Source organism: Suncus etruscus, chromosome 17 (assembly GCF_024139225.1).
Source record: "Suncus etruscus isolate mSunEtr1 chromosome 17, mSunEtr1.pri.cur, whole genome shotgun sequence".
In the NCBI taxonomy this organism is placed as follows: domain Eukaryota; kingdom Metazoa; phylum Chordata; class Mammalia; order Eulipotyphla; family Soricidae; genus Suncus; species Suncus etruscus.
Window position 1 is genome coordinate 40,202,910 of NC_064864.1, and position 22,434 is coordinate 40,225,343.

Genomic DNA, 22,434 nt, shown 5'->3' on the forward strand with positions numbered 1-22,434 from the left:
CCAAGGGGTTGGCCTTTAAAGTAAGACCATGCTGGCTCTGTTCTTCAAATCCAGGAAGGAAGGGAAGAGAGCATGGATCCATCTTCCTCTGGAGTACCAGAGAGAGCCTCTTTAAAGGCTTTGAGCATGGCGGTAGTAGTTCTGCAAGTCAGAGTTTCCTCACAGCAATTCCCTGAATGGAAAAGTCCCTTGGTCTTCATTTGGGTGGGGAAAAGATTCCCAGAAAACCCAATAACCTTGAGCTTTTTTTCATTGTGTTCCCAATATTGTCTTCACACCTGGCAGCTGATCTGGCAGATGAGGGGCAAGTTAAGAGAAATCCAGTTAAACTTGTTGGTGTATTCCTAAGTCTCCATGACTGACTGGAGTAGTCCTGGATGAATGAACAATGCTTCCACTGGTGATCATGAGTTAATTCTTTCTTCCATTTGTTTTGACAATGTTTCTATGGTAAATGCCACAAGGAAATCCACTAACACCACATGTTTATCACAAAGCACAGGAGTGATAAGAATCTGACCTGCAATGCAAAGAGTCAAAGCAGACTTCCTGGAGAGGAAGGCAGTGCTGTCCAGAGGGGTGAACCAAGACAGGGAGGAGAAGGATTTACCTGCAAGTTTGGAGAAATTCCCACTTAGAAGGCCTGAAGTGGAAGGATGTAATTTTTAGGGACACCACGCCAAGGGATCCATGAAGAAATGAGACCTAGCAGTTGGCTGCTTGACCCAAGATCACCCCTCAACTAGCACCAGCCCTGGTACCCAGAACTGGAACTTATACTTCTGGTTGCTGCATTTTCTTCAACTCACAAAGGACAGACCATTTCTATCATCAATCCCCAGCCAAGAACAAGAGCCCCAAAAAAATCTTCATCCTGATCCCAGGATCAATGTAGTCTTAACACTAACAAAGAAAACCCAGACACATGCAAGGCCTGTAAGAATGACTATTTTATTTATTTTATTCTAAAAAACATTATGACATATGGAAAATAAGTGATAGTAGTAAAGCATCTCACTAAATTAGTGAAAACCATTTCAAATAAATTTTTTAAGCAGTAGAATGAAAATAAATGATCTATAATAGGGTTCCCTTTAAAGGCCATAAGGTGTGTGCACAGTATCACAGCCCAACTGAGAGATGGGGACCATACTCTAGGTCTCCAGGTACAGAACTCCCAGGTACAGAGGCTCCCAGGGGTCTGTTAGCCCCAAGGCTCCCACCATTAAGGTAAAAAACCAGGACCAAAATCAAGTTCATTATAAGTCCAAGGTCCTTCCCCAAATGGTAGAGAAACACCAGTGCTTGGATCTGCCTTAAAAAACAGCCAGACGTAAAAGTAACAACAAAAACTAAATCTGCTTGTCCAGTAAGTAACTCTCCCAGGGAACTAGCATAAACTAAATTGCCGTATGTAAGGGGGATGTCTTTGCAAAGGTCATGAGTGGGTCTATAGAACGTGTCCTTGGTTATTTGGAGAAGAGGGGATTGTTTCTGAGTAATCATAGGCCCTCTGAGAGCAAAGAATATCCTAGTGGCACATGGAGTCGAAGTTTGGACCCCAGACTCTCCCTTCAGGAGACCTGTCTCATTCATAGTCAAGGGCCCCTCAGTGGGGAGAAGGACCTGGGAGCCTTCCCACAGCCCAAGGGAAGGCCTACCTTGCACCGACAGGAGTCTCCACAGGCTCCAGGACACAGGGATATAGGCTGTGTTTGGGGCCCCATGTCATCTACTTTGAATCTCTTGGTCTCTCTTCCTGCCAACCAATGTTTCTTCTAATAGTGCAAGGGCTTGGACCTTTGGCTCCACTCCCATAGAGAGAGAGAGACCTCACCTAATAATCCAGTGAAACAAAATTTATCTTCCCTCTACATACATATACACACATTCACATACTCATATATCATGATTATACTCACAAACACTCATATACACACCTTCCTGTCGTAAGTGCTCTCCCATCACTGACACAGTGAGAATCATAAATAGACCTGCTGTGCACTCTTCTGGGGTGAGAAAATGTGCAACTTCCAAATTCTCTATTCTGAGATGCTTCAGAAATAAGAAACTGTTTCCCTGACCCACCCACCTTAAGGGTGATATTTATCCAATCTTTGCCCACACTGGCCTTGGCCAACCTTCCCAAGGAAGCCAGTTCTGAGAGCTTTGTGTGAGTAAAAGGATATGGAAAAAAAAAAAAGAAGAAAAGTGAGAAGGCAAGATATGAGAAATTAAACCCCTACTATCCCCAAATTACAAAGAAAATCAAATTCTCAGGGGGCCAGGGTCAGGATGTGGGGCTCCTTCTGGGGACACAGCCTGCTCGCAGGGTGCTCATGAGATCTTAGTGCCCAGAAGGACCTTTTCAATCTGTTCTCCAAAGGGACAATCAGTCTGAGAGTTGGAGCAGCTTTAGAAGCAGGGTGGCCCCTCTCGTCATATCAAGCACATCCCAAGACTGTCCAGCTGCCATCCAATTCCTGGTCTGCTCCTTGGCTGAACTGCATCACTCCAGGCTTAGTCTGGGCACAAGCCACCATAGCCCTCTCCTCCTCTCTGTCTCCCGAGGAGGACTGTAAGTGTGGCGCTCTGGCTCCTCCCTTCGTGACACAGTCTTCACATATATGTGACCTTCCTCTGCTCCCATTGTGTTCTCATGGGTGGGCGACCTTGTAGCCTTCTTGAGAAAACAGAGATGTCTTATTTATTCTGATGATTTACCTATAGAGAATTTGACTTTTCTTCTCTATGATAATATCACCTATAAATACTTTCTTCATTTCCAGTCTTATATTTTCTATTTCCTTTTTTGTTTTTAACCAATAAAGGGATAGCTGACCAAAAAATCATATACTATTCAAAGTATATAATGTGTTATATACCTATGAAAGAATCCCTGCCCCCTTGCTACCGTGAGTTAATTTTTACTTCTTTTCCTATCTGACTGTTTGGTTAGGACATAAAGTACAGTATTGAATAGAAGTTGCCATAGTGATCAGCTATTGTTTTATTTCTGATCCTCAAGAATATTCATTAACATTTTATTGCTAGGTACATGAAAATTTTGAAAAAGAAGAAGTCTTAGGACTAGGACAGTAGACTGGAGTCAGAGGTGCTTCGAGTGTCTGGGATGCAGGTCTGATCCCCTACAGTCTCTCTGGGTATAGCCAAGAGACCTGGCAACACCATCAGTTCAAGCATGAACCATCTTTTACAGTTGGTCCAGAATCACCAAAAGTAATCCCTAGCTATATCTGAGCACAATCTGGAAGACCCCAAAATCTTCTTTGTTTTTAAGGATGTTCCAATTCTATTTTTAGTTTACTAAGAATTCACATCAAAAATGATTGATTACATTAAAAATTATATCTATTGTGGGGGGTTGAGCCACACCCAAAAATGCTCAGAATTTTTCCTGGCTCTGTTCTTGGGGATCACTTTTGGTGGGACTCAGGCGTGACAGGGAATTGAACCTAGATGCTCACTTGCAAGGCAAACACTTGCCCACTGTACAATATTGTTCCAGTCCTGAAAGCATTTTTAAATTCTCTTTTTTTCTACTGTGGTTGTTATACATCAGTGAAATTAACATTAAATTGGCTTTTCCCAGAAACCAGCCCATATTGCTTGGGGCTTCCTGGACTCACAGCAGAACAGGATAAAGGTTCTGCAGGCCATAGTAATGGTATGAGAAGTCTTAGAGCTTCATCTGACATTTTTGAGGACCACACAGTGACAGGGACTGAACTCAGAGCTTGGCCTATGTCTTATTATCTGTTCTTTCCCTTTTGAACGCTCCCCCTGGACTGTATTCTTCAATATTACATCAATCTCTAATGCCTTCACAGTTGACAAAGATGCCAAAATACTGTGTGCTTGAGCTCCCTGAGTCCCTCTTCCATTGTTCTCATGCTATTTGGGGGACAAAGAAGACTTTAAATCCTTAGTCCAGTGTTGGAGAAATGGCATGAAGAGCAAGAAGGGATGCTTTGCATATTGAAACCCTGGGTTCAATCCTCAGCATCACATAGTCCCCCAAGTACCACTGAGAGTGACACCCATACTGAATGGAGGGGCATCACTGGTGTCACCCCCAAACAAACAAAAATAAATAAATCGATCCTTTACTTGGATCCCATGAGACTGCCATAGAGTGGTTATTAACAAGCACTTACCTCAGCTATCTTGGGACTGTCATAAATTTCTGAAATTTCACATGGCATTTCACTGTCCTAATTGAAAAACAGAAAAGAATTCAAAGATGCCATGGATATTCAAAGCATCTGCCCACGACCATGGGTAAACATGGTGGTTCTTAAACTTGGGTGCACATTAGAATCAACAGAGAACTTAAAAGAAAAGAACAAACACAGACTAACCCTCTCCCCAAACATCACAAGAAACATCCATGTGAGTTATTTCCAAAATCACCTAGGGCTGACCAGGTGACTCACAAGGGTATATCTGACCAGGATCCAATCTGGTTCATTTTGTTCATCTCTCTGGCACATGAAAGATCATTGGGTTGGTTGGTTTGAAGGGTTGGAGCCACAGATCCTTGCTCCCGACAGTTCAAATCCAAAGATTGTGGTAGCTGCTATTTTTGTAGAGTCGAAGATGATTTTAGAGTACATTGAAGGCTGAGAAATTTTTTTATTTTTTTAATATTTTTTATTTAAACACCTTGGTTACAAACATGATTGTGGTTGGGTTTCAGTCATATAAGATGGCACCCCTCCATCACCAGTGCAACATTCTCACCACCAATGTCCCAAATATCCCTCCTCCCCTCCCCACCTCCACCTGTACTCTAGACAGGCTTTCTATTTCCCTCATACATTCTCATTGTTAGGATACCTCGCAATGTAGTTATTTCTCTAACTAAACTCATCACTCTTTGTGGTGAGGTTCATGAGGTGGGCTGCAATATCTAGCCCTCCTCTCTTTTATCTCTGAAAATTGTTGAGAAATGTCTTTTATTTTTCTTAAAACCCATAGATGAGTGAGACCATTCTGCGTCTTTCTCTCTCTGACTTATTTTACTCAAGGGCTGAGAAATTTTACTGGCTGTAATCCTACTACTGACCATTACTGCTTGATGTGTTGAATTTACGACTGTCCACAGGGCTTTCCACCCATAACCTGGGTTCATCTTTGGCCTCCCTCAGGCAATGGTTTACTCCTATGTTGGAGTTACACTAACCAAAGCACAGTGTATAAAACTGTCCCTTATCCAGGAACATATAAATCACAATGAGGCAAGAACCTGACTTTGAGTTTAGGTTTTCTAGCTCTGGGTGCTCAGAGAACAAACCACAAGGAGTGTTCATAAATAGATGATGGAGGAGTATATTCCAGAATGCACGCACACACCCGCGCATGCGCGCGCGCACGCTCGCACACACACACACACACACACACACAATCCTGGCTCAGTAGATTGCTCTTGGTACCCTAGTTCTAGTGTGGGAAAAGGACAAAGACAACTAGAGTCATGTCACACCAGTGAGAACTTTGCCCACCTCTGCATCCATTTGCCTCCTCCCTTTCCCAGTAAGACTTCTACTCTGATTCTGGTAAGCATGTGGCCTCCTAGTTTTCAGCTTTAGCAAACACATTACACTGCCCAGACTGCATCAGTGGCAGCAACCAATGACCCTACCCACTTCGTTCCTGAGCCTCAGTGACCATCCCAGACTGCTTCAAGTGAACTGAAGGCTGTGTAACAATTCAGTTCTTCCAGAAACATCCTCTGAGATTAAAACGGACACAGGTAGCTCCCCCCATCACATCCTCAGAAAAAAGAAGTGGATGCTGACACCACCAGCTTTAAAGCCAGTTACTAAACAACTATTTCTAAAGATCAGTGGTCAGGGGTAGGTTTAGGTCACATTTGGCTGTGCTCAGGACCAAAGTACTCCTGGTTCTTTCTCAAGGATCATTTCTGGTGGGTTTATATGGGGCTAAGGATGAAACCCAGATCAGCCACACACAAAGCAAGTGCTCTACCTCCTGTACTATCGCTCCAACCCCTAAAACACCCATTTCTTCCCAAACATTTAGACCCAAAAAAAAGCTGCCACTCACCTCAATGGCCTCACTGCTGTTGCTTCTTCTTCTTCTTCTTTGATTAATCACAATAAACACTAAAGCCACCATCAGCCCTGTGGCCACCAGGGATGGAAGGCCAGCTGCTATTCCTAGAGACAACCCACAGTCCTGCAGAGAAATGCAGAGTCAGTCTCCATGGGAGAAGTTTCAATAGATCAAAACTAAAACCTGGCATGCTGGAGTCCCTGAGTCGAATCTTGTACCACCACACATCCTCTGTCTCAACATTTAGTCAGTGATTGTCTTCTGCTGGGCATGATGCCCATGGGGGTAGCAGACTATTGATTTCTGGGTCAAACACATTTGGCTGCCATGTACAAGAGTTAGTGATCCATAAAAGATAAGCTGCTGGATCAAACTCCCAACCTTCTTGGCCTCTGACCTGGATGTCAGTTGAATGCTCCATGCTGTGTTAAGCCCGCCCTCCTCGCCTCAGAGCAATATCATCTCCGTTTCATAAATGGCCAGACCAAAGCACCATCATTCAAGGAATGTACTTACTGCTTCTTTTCCAACAGTTACAACTGGGGAGGAAGTCTGTATGGAAAGAGAACATACAACTCAAGAAAACAAACCTCAGAATGCATGATATGAAACATAAACTGTCATAAGTTTCTCTAAGGCCTGAATCCCTTTGCTCAACTTTGGGTAAAAAACCACTCCTGCCACAGCTGCCAAATAGAATCTTACCTGGTTGCTTCTCAGGTAAGAACTGGAATGAAATTAGGAGAGAGAATATAGGGAGGGTCCTCTTATTTCTACTTCCCCTGTAGACTGGCCACCACAGTTCACAAGGCCATCTCTGTCCCCACACCCTTCCCAGCAATTAGGAATCGCTTATCCCAGGGGTCTTCAAACTATGACCTGCGGGCCACATATTGTATTTATTCCCATTTTGTTTCTTCACTTCTAAATAAGATATATGCAGTGTGCATAGAAATTTGTTCATAATTTTTGTTTTTACTATAATCTGGCCCTCCAACAGTCTGAAGGACAGAGAACTGGCCCCCTGTTTAAAAAGTTTGAGGACCCCTGGCTTATCCCCTTATGAGAAGAAAAACAAAATCCTGATGAAAACTGCCTCTGAAGGAAGCCCCACTGACTTCAGGGACAGTGAGACAAATGTGGGAGGGCGCCTGAGAGTTTTCAGCTGCTCTTGCTCACAGAAGCCTTCTAGTACCTAGAGGTCTCCTCTCTAGACCAGCTCTGGTTTTCCCCATTGTGAAACCTTACCTCAGGAAAGTCACCAAAGCAGGTGACTTGTAGATTGGGGACAGTGTAGGGGTGTTTCTGTGGGTATGTCTCTATGTGTTGAGGTGTGGGGTATGAGAACAGTGTGTAGTTTGTGTGTATGTGGGGGGGCTGTATATATGAGGGGTGCAAGTATGAGTGCTTGTATGGAAGGGGTGTGGGTGTGTGTCTGTGTGGAAAAGTGTGTGTATATGAATGTGGGGGGTATAGGATACATGAATGTGTCTCTGTGGGTGTGTGTCTATGTGTGGGTGTGGATGTCTAGGGTGTGGATGTGAGAGGTATGAGTGTATTTATGAGGGGTGATGGTGTGTCTATGGGGAGGGTATATATTTGTGTGGATGTGAGCATGTATATCTATGCAGATATGTGTCTCTGTGTGTTGTGGATGTAGCATGTGTGAGGGTCTGTGGAATGTGAGGGATAGTTTTGTATCTATGTGGAAGTGTGTGTCTCTAGTGTGGATATGAGTGGGGGTGTGAGGCATGTATGGAAAGATGTTTCTGTAGGGGTGTGTATGTGGGTAATGGGGAAGGAGATCTGGAGTCCTTCAGGCCAGCAGCTGCAGAGGTGATTTCTACGCTCACATCTGAAGGGCTCATTTTTTACATCTAAAGCCAGGAATTGATGACATACCTCTAGGCTTGTAGTGAGGATCACAGGAGCACCGGAAGTATAAGGTTTGGTCATTCCTTTACACTGGCAAAGCTGTTATTAATTATTTACGCAATCCTCTCATCAGCCTCAGAGTACTCTGCTGTTCCCAGGCTCAGACTTTGGGCAATTACTGTGTCTAGTTACAAAAGATGAAATGGAGCTCAGAGAAATGGCAGGGCATGACCAAGGTTCCAAGGAACCACGCATCTCACCTGACTTTAGAATCAGCACTCCAGGCCAAGGTTTCTATTCCAGACATGTCCCAGCAAAGCAAGCTCTGAACCCACCACTGGTTCTTGCTATTCCTTCAGCTCTCATTCCTCACTCCTCCTGTCTCCACATTACCTTTAGGCTGCTTTTGCCTCAGATATGTGTCTCTCAGATGTTGGAAGGAGTCAGGTATCATTTTAGTAACACATTTTGACTGCTGATTACTGAAATTCACTCAGCTGCTTTGGCTGCTTTGCGTGCACGGACACACACACCCACACACACACACAACGGAGCAATCTAGAAGCAGCACTAGGGACTGGGGTGTGGGGACAAAAGCCAGCCACCTGCACCTCCAGATCCCATGCATGGTCTCCTTGCTGCTCTGCCTGTCTTCTTTCCCTCTTTCTACCCACATACATGCCTGGTAGTCATGCTTGCCAGTAAAGAAAGGAAAGAAAAAAGGGAAGGGAAGGGAAGGGGAGGGGAGGGGAGGGGAGGGGAGGGGAGGGGAGGGGAGGGGAGGGAATGGGAGGGGAGGGGAAGGAAGGGGAGGGGAGAGTAGAGAGGGGAGGGGAGGGAAGGGAAGGGGAGGGAAGAGGTGGGGAGGGGAAGGAAAGGAAGGGGAGGGGAGGGGAGGGGAGGGGAGGGGAGGGGAGGGGAGGGGAGGGGAGGGGAGGGGAGGGAAAGGAAAGAGAGAAAGAAAAAGAAAGAAGTAGGAAGGAGATAGAAGAAAGAATAAAGAAGGAAGGAAGGAAGGAAAGAAAGATAGACAGACTGACTTTTGTTATCGACATTGGCAAGCAAAAGAGAGAAGAGTAGGGAATGAACTTGAACATCCTCAATCGATAACTTCTGTTTTGACTTGCAAGGTAATTCCCTCCATCAGCCATAATTGGTTATTCCTGTTGACCCAATTACACTTCACCCCTTATCGAATATAGATTAGATTTATAAATGATTATAAATAGAGCTCATAAGGATACTTTACCAAATAGATATGGATGCTTTACTTATGATTTACAAAAGAATCATACCTTAGGTCTGGAACAATAGCACAGCTGAGAGGGAATTTACTTGCACAGCTGACCTGGGTTCAATCCCTGGCATCCTATATGATTCCCCAAGCCTGCCAGGAGTGATTTCTGAGTGAAGAGCCAGGAAATAACCCCCGAACACAATCAAGTATGGCCCCAAAACAATCAACAACCAAAAAATCATGCCGACTTAACTGATTCCTAAATCATTCCATTGATTAGTCAATAAACATTTTACTTCAGAAAATATCCCATGCTGTTATAGTCATTAAGACTAATAAAAGCCATCAATTATCATAAATCATGTAGAGTCAGAACATGATGGTACCAAGATAACAAAAGAAAAGGTCAGGGGCAGCATAGCAATAGTACAGCAGACAGCATGCTTGCCTTGCACATGAGCGACCCGGGTTCTATTCACCACACTCTCCAGCTCACCAGTGAGCTCAGAGTTAGAAGTAGGCCCTGGGCTCATCTGGGTGAGGCACAAAAACATTCAAATAAAAAATATCTGTGCTAGGGAGATGCTGGAAGGCTGGTGAATCACATGCTTTGAATTCAGGAAACCTGGGTTCAATCCCTGACAGCATACAGCTTCCTGTGCATCAATCCAGCAGTTACCCTTGAGAACCACTGACTGTAACCCCAAACCAAAAAGAAAAAGGATGAAAAAGAGTGACATCAATGTTTTCTGAAGAATTGATGCATTTTTTTTTCTATTTTCCAAAATGTATTTTAGAATTCTCGTTGAAAACCATTGTCATCCTCTCCATGCCCCAGCTTCTCCTCAGAACCCCTGAAGACATCTCCAGAAGGTGAGGGGTAGGGCCTGAATTCCACAGTCTCCCTCCCCCTGCCTGTGAAGGCAGCTGTTGTGCTTACCATGGAGGCTGGCAGTGTGAAGTTCAGAGAAAAACTCTGGAAGAGAGAAGTTATTGTTAAACTTCCTGGGACTGGTCAGCCCTGCCACCATGTCCTCCCTTAACATCACTGAACCAAAGGATTCTAGGAGAAAGTTTAGGAGATTCCAGGGTTCTTACCAGTCCACATCCTACTAGAATCCTGCCACCAAAAAAGGTAGGGGAGCAGAGAAGGCTAAGTTTCCTCCCTCTGCAAGTGGGCACTGAGTGCCTCTTTCATCAGGTCTCATGGGCTAGAGTAAGGGACCAGCCAGTGGCTTGAGCAAGTCCTCACAATGGCAGCCAAAGCTTTGTTCACCCTCAACCCCACTACTTCACTCACTCCACAGCTCCTTTTAGGAAGTTCTTCTACTGGGGTTGCAATAAGACCCCCACACACCCCAGGCCATGCTACAACAAGTGTTCTTGACCTTCAACCCTCCCCCATGAAGACTCTGAGAAAGTTCAGGCTTCCATTTGGGCTGACTCTGAGTATCTGGTAGATTCTGAGAAGGAGAGACAAACCCCTTAAACCTCTTGGGTTACACGCCCCACCTCACAGCACACCTGCTCCCCAAATTTTTAAAGACTTGGAGTTTCCTGGGGCTTCAGATGGTCAGCCTGCCATCCTATGGACCGCATATCAGGTTTTTTCCTCTCCATCCCCATTTCTGTCACTCCATAAGGTCCTGGTGATGCCAGCCTCTTAAGAGGCCCTTCTCTATACTGCTTCCCTATTGCATGGGAACAGTAGAGGGGCTACTCAGATTCTCTGTCCTACAGCACATTGTAGCCCTGAAGACCACCACAGGCTGAAGTGGCCTTGTTTCCACTTTCCAAACTCAGTTTGTGTCTATAAAGCTGTCACTATGAAGTGCCTCTGGAGAGACCTCAAACAGCTCAGCCTCACTGGTGCCCCAGGTTTGGCCTATTCATTCTCCAGCTCTCAATCTTCTGGAAGTCTCCCATGACAATGATTTTGTCATTCTAGAAGCAGTGTGTTTGCTAAATTTTTCAATCCAGAGTTATCCAATAATAGGATTATTGGGATATTTCACAGAATCCATAAGCCCCTAACATTCCAGTCCAGAAGGGCCTCAAAAACCATCAACCTCCAAAGCCCACATGTTATAGAAGAAGAAACAGAGACCCAGGAACTCAACAGAAATTTCCTCTGGACAACTGAAGACAGTTTATCTGTGCTAAATAGACTTGGTTCATACAATTCAAATTCAAGTAGAAGGTGATTCTGAGGAGATAGACTGAGGACATAATAACATGAAAAATGGGCAAAACAACTCTTTTGGCTAGAGATTGTTGAGTTGAAGTTTTGATGGATGAATAAACATGAAAATCTTTTGAAAATCCAATGTTTTATACACTTAGAATCAAGCCCCACTACCACCACCACACACACAGATCCAAAGATCATGTCCTTCTAGTTGCTCACTTTTCTGTCTCACAGCAAGGGAACCCAAAGAGATAGAGAAACCAAACCTCAAGAATTAAGAGTAGACCTTAAAAATATTTTTAATGAGCAGAGGGAACCAGTGAGATATCTTAGATGAGTATAGTATTAGTTTTGTCCCAGGTTCTATCCTTGGTACCAATTAGTCCCCTAGCAGCCCCCCCAGGGTTGGGCCAGAAGTAGCCCCTGATCACCACCAGATGTGACCCCCAAAACAAAAATAAAAACAAAATAAACAGAATGGCAGAGGATTTGAATAAACATATTTCTAAAGATGAGATACAACTGGCTAATAGGCAAGTAGATGGCATTTATCATCTCTATTATAAAGGAAATGCAAATAACAACAGTGAACTATCAGTACACAGCCATGTAAGAAACTGTTATCCAAAAAGGCAAAAAACAAGCATTAAAGACGTGGAATAAAGGGATAATAGAACATAAGCTGTAGCCCTCCCTCTACCCCTATTCCCAGCATGCACCAGGACAACACTGGTGGTAGGAATGGCCCTGATTCAATGTCACTATGTACCTTAAATATTACTGTGAAAGATTTGTACTTCACTTTGGTCACAATAAAAATAATTTTAAAAAAATTTGGGGGAAAAAAAGAACATATAAGCTGTTAAGAGGAATGTAAATTGATATTCCAAAAGGAAGTTTAGGGAATCCCTTCCAAAAAATTCCACACCTTTCTGTTAATACAAAAAATCCAAAACAAATAAAAAACAAAAATGCATAAAATCAAGGATACTTACACTCTCCCACATTTATTGCAGCATTATTTATAAGCTGCACTGTCTAGGTGCCCTTTAAGTAATGGATGAAGCAAAAGGATGAAATTCTGACATTTGCAACAAAATGGATGAACCAAGGGGGATCACATTTCATGAAATGAGTCAGATGTGGAAGGACAAATGACTGTATGTTTTTACTCTTTTGGTGTTGAGAGAGAAAACAGTTTAATAAAGAAAGCAAAATTGAACTTAAATGTGAGTGGGTTGATCAAGCTCATATAATTATGTAGCTGCTGTCAAAACCTTTTGTAAGCCTCTTTCCAGCCTCTTTTCAAAGCTTCCCACACTTTGCACTTGTCAAAGTTCCCATGGACCCATGGACCTATCGGAGTACCAGCTTCACTTCCTTTGTCCTCTTCCAGAATGAAGGAAAACCAAGAGAAACATCTGTTTTCTTTTGGCTACAGTCCGTTCGCTCAAGGAATATGATTACCGCCCTTAGGTGGACTCAGGCCCACCCACAGCTGCTGAAAGGACACCTGTTGGTCACAGCCTCAGGCACAGCTGCCTGAGCCTTAGCTCACCAGTAAGACAGGCACTGATGTCATCGGCCCAAGACAAAGCTCTCTTTGCAGGGAGGGTGAAGAGGGAGGGGGCCACAAGAGGACCATTGCACGTGCTGTTTACCAACATTTGAATGACAAAGATTTTGGCCAGTTCTAGAAAGAAGTTTTTATTAGAAAACACTGCAGGGTTCTCAGAGAGAAAACGATGGTGTACATTTGGGTGGAAACAAATCTGACACTATTTGCAAAGCTAAGGCCAGCATGGGTTTATTGTCACCTGATCTGAACTCAAGTGCAGACTTAGCCAGAGGAGTGGCGTGACTTTGGAAATTTCTCTCAAGCTCCCTTTGTTTCATTTCTACCCAACAAACCTCATCTCCCAGGCTCAGGGTTTCTATCTTTCCATTTCACAGGGAAACCTGAAGGAAATGAAACCAAGGCAGTTTTGTCTGACTGGAAACCCGGGGGTAGGGTCTAGGGGAGTGAGGTACCACATGGTCCCATCTTCTTCACAGTCAGAGGCAGGGAGGATGCTGAGACATTCTCACTGGAGGATCTCCAGGCATGGATCATTAGCATGAACTAAACTATGTTCTAGAATTTAGAACAAGAACTGGCTGCTCCTCTGAGCACCCTGAAACATTAACAAAAAGGATTTCTCTCTAGGTTGATTGTTACTGGTTTGCTATTTATGAGGGGGAAGTAGATGGAGGATACTGGGTCAGCTGAGGAATATGAGGCTATCTCAGCTTTCAGAATCTTCTCAAAAGGGATGTGTGCTTCTCCTGCCTCTTGCATGTGGGAACTACAGACCAAGATCTGTCCCCAAAGCAAGATGGAGCATTAACGTCTGAGAGCCACAGGTCAGTTGATTGTTGTTTCTTAGCCTTTTCTCAACCATAATTCTTCGTTCTTTTGGGGTGGGGTTTGGGCCACACCCGGTGATGCTCAGGGGTTACTCCTAGCTATGCACTCAGAAATTGCTCCTGTCTTAGAGGACCAGGGATGTCGGGGATCGAATCGAAGTCCATCCTGGATCAGCCACATGCAAGGCAAACGCCCTACCGCTGTGACCGGCCTTTCAACCATGACCCTTTCTTTTTTTTTTTTTTTTTTTTTTTCTTTTTTCGGTCTCTGTAGAGATTGTGAAAAATTGCCAATGCTGACTATATTTTAAGTCATCATGGTGGGTATTGGGAAAAGTTTTCAATTGCAATAATCGCGCCTTGAATAAACCTCATTGGCTATGATACTGCTACTGCGCAAAGCTAACCATGACCCTTTCTGACCTAGTTTTCTTTCTGTTCGCCATACCCATATGGGTGACCTCTAATCTTGTACCCATTTACTCAACTTTCACCTGGAATTTTCTGGACCCACAGGTGGCCCAGATAAGAAAAGCTGGATTAGATAATAGCTCTCCCTTACTCTGATATTTTCAATATTAACCCCTAAAAATATTCCCTTGCTTAAGTGAATCACAGAAGCTTCTTCCATTTTCTCTCCTAAACTTACCAAAGATCATTGAGTTGAATTCTGACCAAATGGAAGTCATCAGTCAGCAAGAAGCTTCTGTGCCAGAAGCTTCACTGTTAATAATGTAGCAGAAAGCAGACCAAACAAATAGAAGATTGGAGGTAGAACCCAATCACGGCTGGCACTCATTGCTCCCACTAATAGCTGAAACATGGACTTTTTTTTTTTTTTTTTGGGCCACACCCGGCGATACTCAGGGGTTACTCCTGGCTGTCTGCTCAGAAATAGCTCCTGGCAGGCACGGGGGGAACCATATGGGACACCGGGATTCGAACCAACCACCTTTGGTCCTGGATTGGCTGCTTGCAAGGCAAATGCCGCTGTGCTATCTCTCCGGGCCCGAAACATAGACTTTTTACTCCCTTACTTTTAAGACAAAATTTAAGATCTGCAACCTTTGCTAAGAATTAAAAAAATGTTATTAGCATTTTTCACATGGGAAATAATTAAAAACCAAGCCCCTTGGCATTATTGTACCAATGATATAAGTTTTAAATGAGTTTTTAATGAGAGTTTTAAATGCCTGGGAAATGTTTTCATAGAAAAAAATGAAATTGAAAATATATGTTCGTCCTCACTTACCATTTCCGATGAACCTTCTCAAAGGTTCCCAAGAACTTTTCTCCAAACAGTGCCCTGGGCAAGCTCCTTTCTGGTGCAGCCTTATTGGTGTATGTCTTTTGTAGAAATGTCTACATTCCTCATGGAAGATAGCTGTGATGGAGAAGGAGGTGGCCCCAAGCACCAAGCCATGTATGGTCAGGGGAGTAGCCAAGTTCTCAGCCATCCCTCTGGGAAGATGGTCTCTGTCCCGTGACCATTGGATTTATCCACCCTCTTCGCCTTCATTTATCTGCCCTACTTACCTTTTTAGTCATCACATAGAATCCACTGTTGACCCATCAGCTCAGAGGCTGCTCCTGCAGCCTACAGCTCTTTAGAAACAATGGGGTACACAGGATAGTCTGGCTACTTCTGCCCCAGCTGACAGGCACTGTGGGCCTCTGTCCCAGCAATGATCGAGTCAGATCATTCTCAGCATCAGAGTAGATGGTGCCCTGGAGCGCTGGTGTAAGAGTCATTGTTGTTGCTTTTGTGGCTACACTTGCAGAGGGCTACCGGGTGGTGAGTTTGACTTTATCATGTCTCTCTTCTCCCATTCGAGTGGAGATTTTTTTCAAAACCTGAAGAATATCCAGAAAAGGGCTGTTTCTTCCATTTCTCTGTTCAGAATTGGTTTTATGAGATGTCCAAGATGTGCTAGGCACATGTTTTGCAGACAGAAAACCTAATCCCCATCTCCAACATCTTATGTTCCCCCCAGCAATGTTGGGAACAACCTCCAAGCATAGAGCCAGAACTAGTCCCTGAACACCCCCCCCCCAAAAAAAAAAAACCAACTACAACGACAATAAAATAAAATAAAAAGGGAAAGGCTAGGAATGTAGCTGGGAATGTGACTAAAATGTTAGAGCTCACGTAAAAGTCTTGCATGTACAAGGTCCTGGGTGATCCCTAGAAGTACATGTATGTCTGGATCCTCAGCAGGAATAGCCCTGAGAAGAGCCCAGACCTCTTGGGTACCTCTGGCTGTGGCAATTATAAAATAACAAAAGGTTAAGAGTTGAAGTCCTGTGATGATAAAACAACAGGATTGGGCCCTGAGAGATAGCACAGCAGTGTTTGCCTTGCAAGCAGCCGATCCAGGACCAAAGGTGGTTGGTTCGAATCCCAGTGTCCCATATGGTCCCCCATGCCTGCCAGGAGCTATTTCTGAGCAGACAGCCAGGAGTAACCCCTGAGTATCGCCGGGTGTGGCCCAAAAACCAAAAAAAAAAAAAAAAAAAAAAAAAGATTAAACAACAGGATTAAGACCTGATATGGTCATTAAAGAAGGGACATCCTTCATTTACTCAGCCCATCTTTCTTTTTACTTTTCTTTCTTTTATTTGGTTGCTGAGTAATATCCAGCAGTTCTCAAGTACTACTCCTGGCTCTGCACTCAGGAATCACTCCTGGTTGGCTCAGGGAACCATATGGGATGCCAGAGATTGAATCTCGGTCGGCTGCATGCAAGGCAAATGCCCTACTACTATGCTATCGCTCCAGTCTCTAGGCCTACCTTTCTGACATGTTCTAAAAGCCAATATATCTAAGCATTTTTCTGGGTGATGAAGGGCCACAAATGAGCCCCAATCCTTAGGGAATGTGTTTTATAGCAACAACAGTCAGAATAAGAGAACACAACTGGTGAGGAGAAGTTGGGGTGGATGGGCAGAGGCAGAACTGTGACTAGAGAGGCAGATGCATTTGAGCCCTGCTTCCCAAACTTGGGGTCACGACCCCAATGGGATTGTGCGACCAAATGTAGAGGATCATGAATATTTTGTTCGAAAATAATTTATGGTGTTCACAGAGAAAGTAGGGACTCCTGCATGAGTGGATAATACAGGAAAAGATTAGCTGGGAGAAGGCTGGGATGGACATGGTATCATTACCAAATCCCGCAAATGTGTGAACCATCTTTCTAAAGCATATACAGGGTTATAAACCAGTTACCTCAATTAAAATAACTTTAAAAATAAATAATAGGGAGCAGAGTGATAGCACAGCAGTAGGGCATTTGCCTTGCAAGGTCTCGATTTGGGATGGACTCAGGTTCTATCCCAGTATCCAATATGGTTCCCCAAGGCTGCCAGAGTGATTTCTGAGCACAGAGCCAGGCATAATCCCTGAGAATTGCTGGGTGTGGTCCCCAAACCAAATAAGCAAATAAATAAGCAAATAAATAATAGGGCTGAGGAGATTGTTTAAAGGGCTAGAGTGGAGCCAGAGTGATAGTACACTGGGCAGGGTATTTGCTTGCACATAGCTGACTTGGGTTCAATTCCTGGCATCCCATATGGTCCTCTGAGCACTGCTAGAAGTAATTCCTGCGTGCAGCACCAGGAGTTATCACTGAGAAGACTAGTGTTTCCCTCAAAAAAAAGGTGGTGGAGTGCCTGCATGAGCACTGCTAGGTATAGCCTTGGAGACTCTTAACTACACAGCTCCAAGTAGCATTACATCACAAGGGGTCTAGGCTGGAAACTCCAGTCCAGCTGGTTAGACATTCATTACTGGGAGAGGTCTAGACTCCCTGAATATTTCTTGAGAGCTCCCACATATAAAGTAGAAATTAATAATAGTAAAATTCAAACCATTGCCCTCTGTTTCTTTTTCTTGATGTATTCCACAAAATTCCAGATGTACTGCTAAGTGAAAATATATGAAAATAGATATTAGATGGTTATAATAACTCAGATAGGTGATAGATTCCTCTTAAGCCTTTCTCCATCCCACCTTCTTGATCCTCTTAATCTGGGATTTCACCTTGAGACTTCAATGGCCTGCTGCCCTGGTAACCATTAGTCAATGCCTCTCCTAAGAGGAACTTAACATATTTGGGCAAAAGAATGGATTCACCTTAAAATGTCAATGGTCTGCTGCCCTGATAACCATTAGCCAATGCCCCTCCTAAGAGGAACTTAACATATTTGGACAAAAAAATGGACTTCTGGGGCCAGAGCAGTGGTGCTAGAGGTAAGATGGCTGCCTTGCAGCACTAGCCTAGGACAGACCTCCCCCAAAGCCAGGAGCGATTTCTGAGTGCATAGCCAGGAGTATCCACTAAGTGTCAATGGGTCTGGCCCAAAAACCAAAAAAAAAAAAAAAAAAAAAAAAAAAAAAGAATGGACTTCTGCTAGCTCCTCCTAGGGTTCTCACCTTATTTGGAAAAGGACAAGTTCACCATCTGATTGGACATTATGTTTGAACCCGGACTAGGGTTCTACAAGCCCTACTTTCCATAAGACCCTCCTTCTAAGGTTTCTTAAACCTATAAAAAGACACCTTCCTAGATTGTCCGGGGCGTCCAGTTTCAGAGCTGGTGCCCCAGCTAGCTGGAATTAATAAACTTGACTTTGCTGATTGCATTCTCTGAAGATTCGTGATCTTTGAGGTGATGGGCTTTTTCAGACCCTTAACACTGCAAAGCCACTTTATCTATACAATGGGAAGAGTGGCCTGATGAAGTATGATCTTGGCTTAGAAAGGACCCTGTACTAGGAAGAGAGTCCCAGAAGTGAGGAAAGATGCAGTTGGCTCTACTGAGGAGGGTTTATTAAAGTGGGTGTAAGTGGATGCTGGGAGGCAGGGGCAGTACAGGATCCTAGAGTTTACTGCCTTCACAGGTACACAGATATACAGGGTGAGGGAAAGGAGGAACTGCTAGAGAGAGGACCTTTGAAGGGCTGGGACCTATGATCTCAGGTGTGAGATGTGATCCTTGAGGTCTGGAGTAAAATAAAAATATCCATGAGTGGTGAGACTGCCCCAGGCAATGTGTTTCTAACCCCTTGGACGGACAGGTCTGTTGAAGCAAAATAGCAGTGTAGAAATAATACCAAACCACTCAAAAGATTAACAGGAGTCAGCCGGCTTTTTTGCTTCATGGCCTCTCTGCCATGTGCTCTCTCTCTCTGCTGAGCCCCCAAAGCCAAATTGCTCTCTCTTTATTCTCCAGAACCAAATCCACCAGGGTGGGGGAAGGTCCTGTAATCCAGGTGGGCCTTTTACATATCCAAGGAAGAGGTAATTGGGAAGAGGAAGTTGAGGGAATATCTTTGTTTGGGGTTGATAGCTGGGTATTATTTACAGTGCACAGCCAGGGGGAACAGCTGAGCAGCATTGCTGAGGGGAAAACAAACATAGAAGAGCCATGTTGGCTATAGTGACATCCAACCTGTCTGCATCCAAGGAAGTGTCCCTTAGCTCTGCTCATGACTTTGAGTCAGAGAGGGTTCTCTGAAGCCATCCCCTGGTACTTACTGGTAAGGAAAAACCTGGAAGGAAAAGGCCCTTTTGTTGTATCCTCACCAGTTCATTGTGGTCTTGGAGTAAATCACAAAGGGGGCCACTCTTGATTGAACTAACAACAGAAACCCAGCAGACATGAGCATAAATCCATATTCTTCATTCTTTAATGAAACAATCCTGGACAGAGCACCGGTCCCTTCTCTGCACTTTCTCTTTGAAACTGACAACTTCAGAATGTCAAATAACATATGGAAAACACAATATAATTAAAGATAGCACTCTAGACAGTTTTTTCTATTTAAAAAAAATCTTTTAGGCAGTTGGGATGATTTTTGGAAGTTGGGTCTTATTCACAAAATGAATACCAGCACCAAAAAACTCACTGGAGACATAATGAATGGATTGATGACTGATCCAAGAGTGAATTTGCTAGATAACAGACTTTACAAAATTATTTTAACATTTTAAACTGTCTGAACAGTTCATGAGTAATGTGAAAAGTTAACTTTAGAAAAAATATTCTTACAGCGAATCAACACATAGCCTTGCTTCTTGGCCAGAGAAATTCCATTCTCTGGTTCATTTGGAACTTGCCCTGCCCTTTCAAGCATCTTCTAGAATAGATTATGCTAGAACTGGACCAGATTAAAGGTCCAAACCTTCAAAATTTCATCAGGTCACCAAGATAAATCCACCACTGAACAATTTTAGAGCTCTGTAACACACCCAAAGCCTGTCACCCTAAAAAGGACAAAGCAGATTAATGTCTTCAGGCTGCTTGTCCATCACTGGGACGCATGCAGGAAGGACACAGAGCATGCAAAGTAGCAGGACAGAGGCCATATCTTTCTGCTCCATGCACTTTTTCTTGGGATCAGCCCACCTAGTGGAACCTGCATCTTGTGCCAGTCCCTGGGCCTTAAGCCTGGGTGCTGAGAGGAATGAGTGGGAGATAGATAGTAAGGCCTGTCCCAGCTGAATCAGAGCCTGTCTATTTGGGGACTGCATCACTCACAGAAAGCTCAATACACATTTTCACAAGAGGCTTATTGTTTCAAACTGACTACAGGCTGATCACTGTCAGCGTCCTACCCCAAAGATAAAAACATGTACCAATGTCACAGCAGACAGGGCCAAGGGGCAGTGTGCCTCCCTCCAGCTTTTCTAGAATTCCTTTAGCTCATTCACCCTCAATGTCTTGAACTACAGATTGTTTTCATCTCTGGAGAGAGTACCAGAACAGCTGTCCCCTTGGACATCTAGATTCTCTATCAGCTTTGGCAGACATGAGCAGATGAAATAAGCCCCAGAAAATATAAACATAATCTATCCACATCAGTCTATAAGAGCTGAACCCTGATACAGGGAGGATGCGATACATCATGATATGAGCATGGAGGCTGAACCCCGTTCCAGGCCCAAGATGGATGGAGAGACATATAAAAGCAGGATGATTTTTGGAAGGCCAATTCTGTAGATCTAACTACCAGGAACTCGGGAAGGACCACACTGCCCTGGTTAAGGCTGGCAGCCAATCCCCCACATAGACACACAGACAAACACATAATATTCATAGTGATCGTACTTTGTTTTCTGTATTAAGAAAAAAAATATTGGGGCTGACGCGGTGGCACTAGAGGTAAGGTGTCTGCCTTGCCAGAGCTAGCCTAGGACAGTTCGATCCCCTGGCGTCCCACGAGGTCCCCCAAGCCAGGGCGACTTCTGAGCGCATAGTCAGGAGTAACCCCTGAGCATCACCGGGTGTGGCCCAAAAACCAAAAAAAAAAAAAAAAGAAAACAAAATTTCCATGTGGGCCTACTTTTCTTTGTATTCTTATTTTATTCCTTTTTGAACTCCCAGATGTCATTTTAATTAGACAGTTCTCTGGGGGCACATTTTGATTTTTAGAAAATATAATCATTAACCTTTTGCAAATGCTTTGTTCAAAATGATGTTTATTCTGGTGCTTGGGAGTTACCTCAGCCCTCACAGCCAAACACTCTTATGCGCAGTCCTGCGTTCAATACCAGCCAAACAGGACTTGGATTATGTAAACATTATTTTAAAAATTAATTCAACATAAATACTCTTTTAAAGCTAACATACCACAGCTTTTAGCTCATAATGCCCATAGATGCCTTAATGAAATGCAATTCAAGAATACCTCACCATTGAAAGTATAACTGTAGGGTCTAAAATCATGTAAACAACATTCTCTATACTTCTCTAGAACGTTAGGTGTTGCAAATTTTGATCACAAGTGACGGTCGAATACTAGTTAGAGCAAAGTTATCAATGCACCTTTAGCCTGGTTGGTTGCCAGAAGTTAGTCAGAGGTTGATTTGTTCCACAGGTAATGATTCTAATATACTATAAAACTAACATTTTTCAACAGTGTTTACCCCACAAGAAGCCTGAACCAGTCCTCTCATAGGATACCTTTGCACATATTGCAAATACAGTTAGATTGGTTGTCAAGAAGTCAGGGTTCACCACAGCCGGAACTTGCAAAGCCAAGGGAAGAAAATTCTTTGGGTCCTGGAATCCCAGACATAGGTGGAAGCTTCCCAAAGTGAGCGAAGAAAATTCAGGGAAACCAGGATTGTTTCTCTGGGGCCAACTGCGGGGGCTCTCAGCCCTAAAATTTGGCTAGAATTTACAAGGGTTGACTTGGCCCCCATCCATGTGAAAGTGCACAGAAGCTGATGGCACAGAAAAGGGCTTGAGGGTTCTTCTTCCTGTTAACAGCTAATGACTGCTCTCTACAGGGTCTTTTTAGATGTGATGACACATTCTTGGGCCTCTGGCTTGAAGAGTCCCTGGCAGAGAGAAAGTCGAACTACAAGTCAGTGATGATGAAGCTTCGACCAGTACAGATGGAAGACAGTTCTAGTCCCTGGAATGTAATCGTATTGCCTGCTTCTTTAGTGACAGATGAGTAACCAACCATGAGTCAGCCTGGACTCCCAGAGAAGCACTGAACAAGGAGAGTGGGTACAAACAGGGAGAACATAACTAACATACAACCTTCCTCCTGAAAATCCACAATGGAAAACAGTACAGCCAGACTGAGAGAAACATCCTCTCTCCTCCTTGTTGGC

The 22,434-nt window shown here is 43.9% G+C and overlaps 1 protein-coding gene and 1 non-coding gene across 7 annotated transcripts; both read right to left on the reverse strand.

Annotated features, from left to right (window-relative positions):
- Window positions 1-1,919: 1,919 nt before the first annotated feature.
- Window positions 1,920-15,399, reverse strand: OPALIN (oligodendrocytic myelin paranodal and inner loop protein). 6 transcript variants are annotated; one of them, XM_049764363.1, is made up of 7 exons: window positions 15,342-15,399; window positions 10,152-10,187; window positions 8,002-8,158; window positions 6,616-6,651; window positions 6,091-6,222; window positions 4,179-4,235; window positions 1,920-2,683 (listed from the first exon to the last, which is right to left on the reverse strand). In XM_049764363.1, exons 3-7 carry the CDS (start codon window positions 8,053-8,055, stop codon window positions 2,510-2,512), a joined length of 453 nt encoding a protein of 150 aa, XP_049620320.1. In that variant the 5' UTR covers window positions 8,056-8,158; window positions 10,152-10,187; window positions 15,342-15,399; the 3' UTR covers window positions 1,920-2,509. The 6 variants fall into 6 exon arrangements, with proteins under 6 accessions (XP_049620320.1, XP_049620321.1, XP_049620319.1 ...); XM_049764364.1 differs by lacking the exon at window positions 15,342-15,399 and adding an exon at window positions 15,058-15,278 and having other exon boundaries at window positions 1,920-2,680; XM_049764362.1 differs by lacking the exon at window positions 15,342-15,399 and adding an exon at window positions 15,058-15,278.
- On the reverse strand, window positions 14,071-14,209 carry LOC125995211 (U4 spliceosomal RNA). The gene has a single exon (XR_007490774.1). It is a non-coding gene; the product is annotated as a U4 spliceosomal RNA (small nuclear RNA).
- Window positions 15,400-22,434: the final 7,035 nt, after the last annotated feature.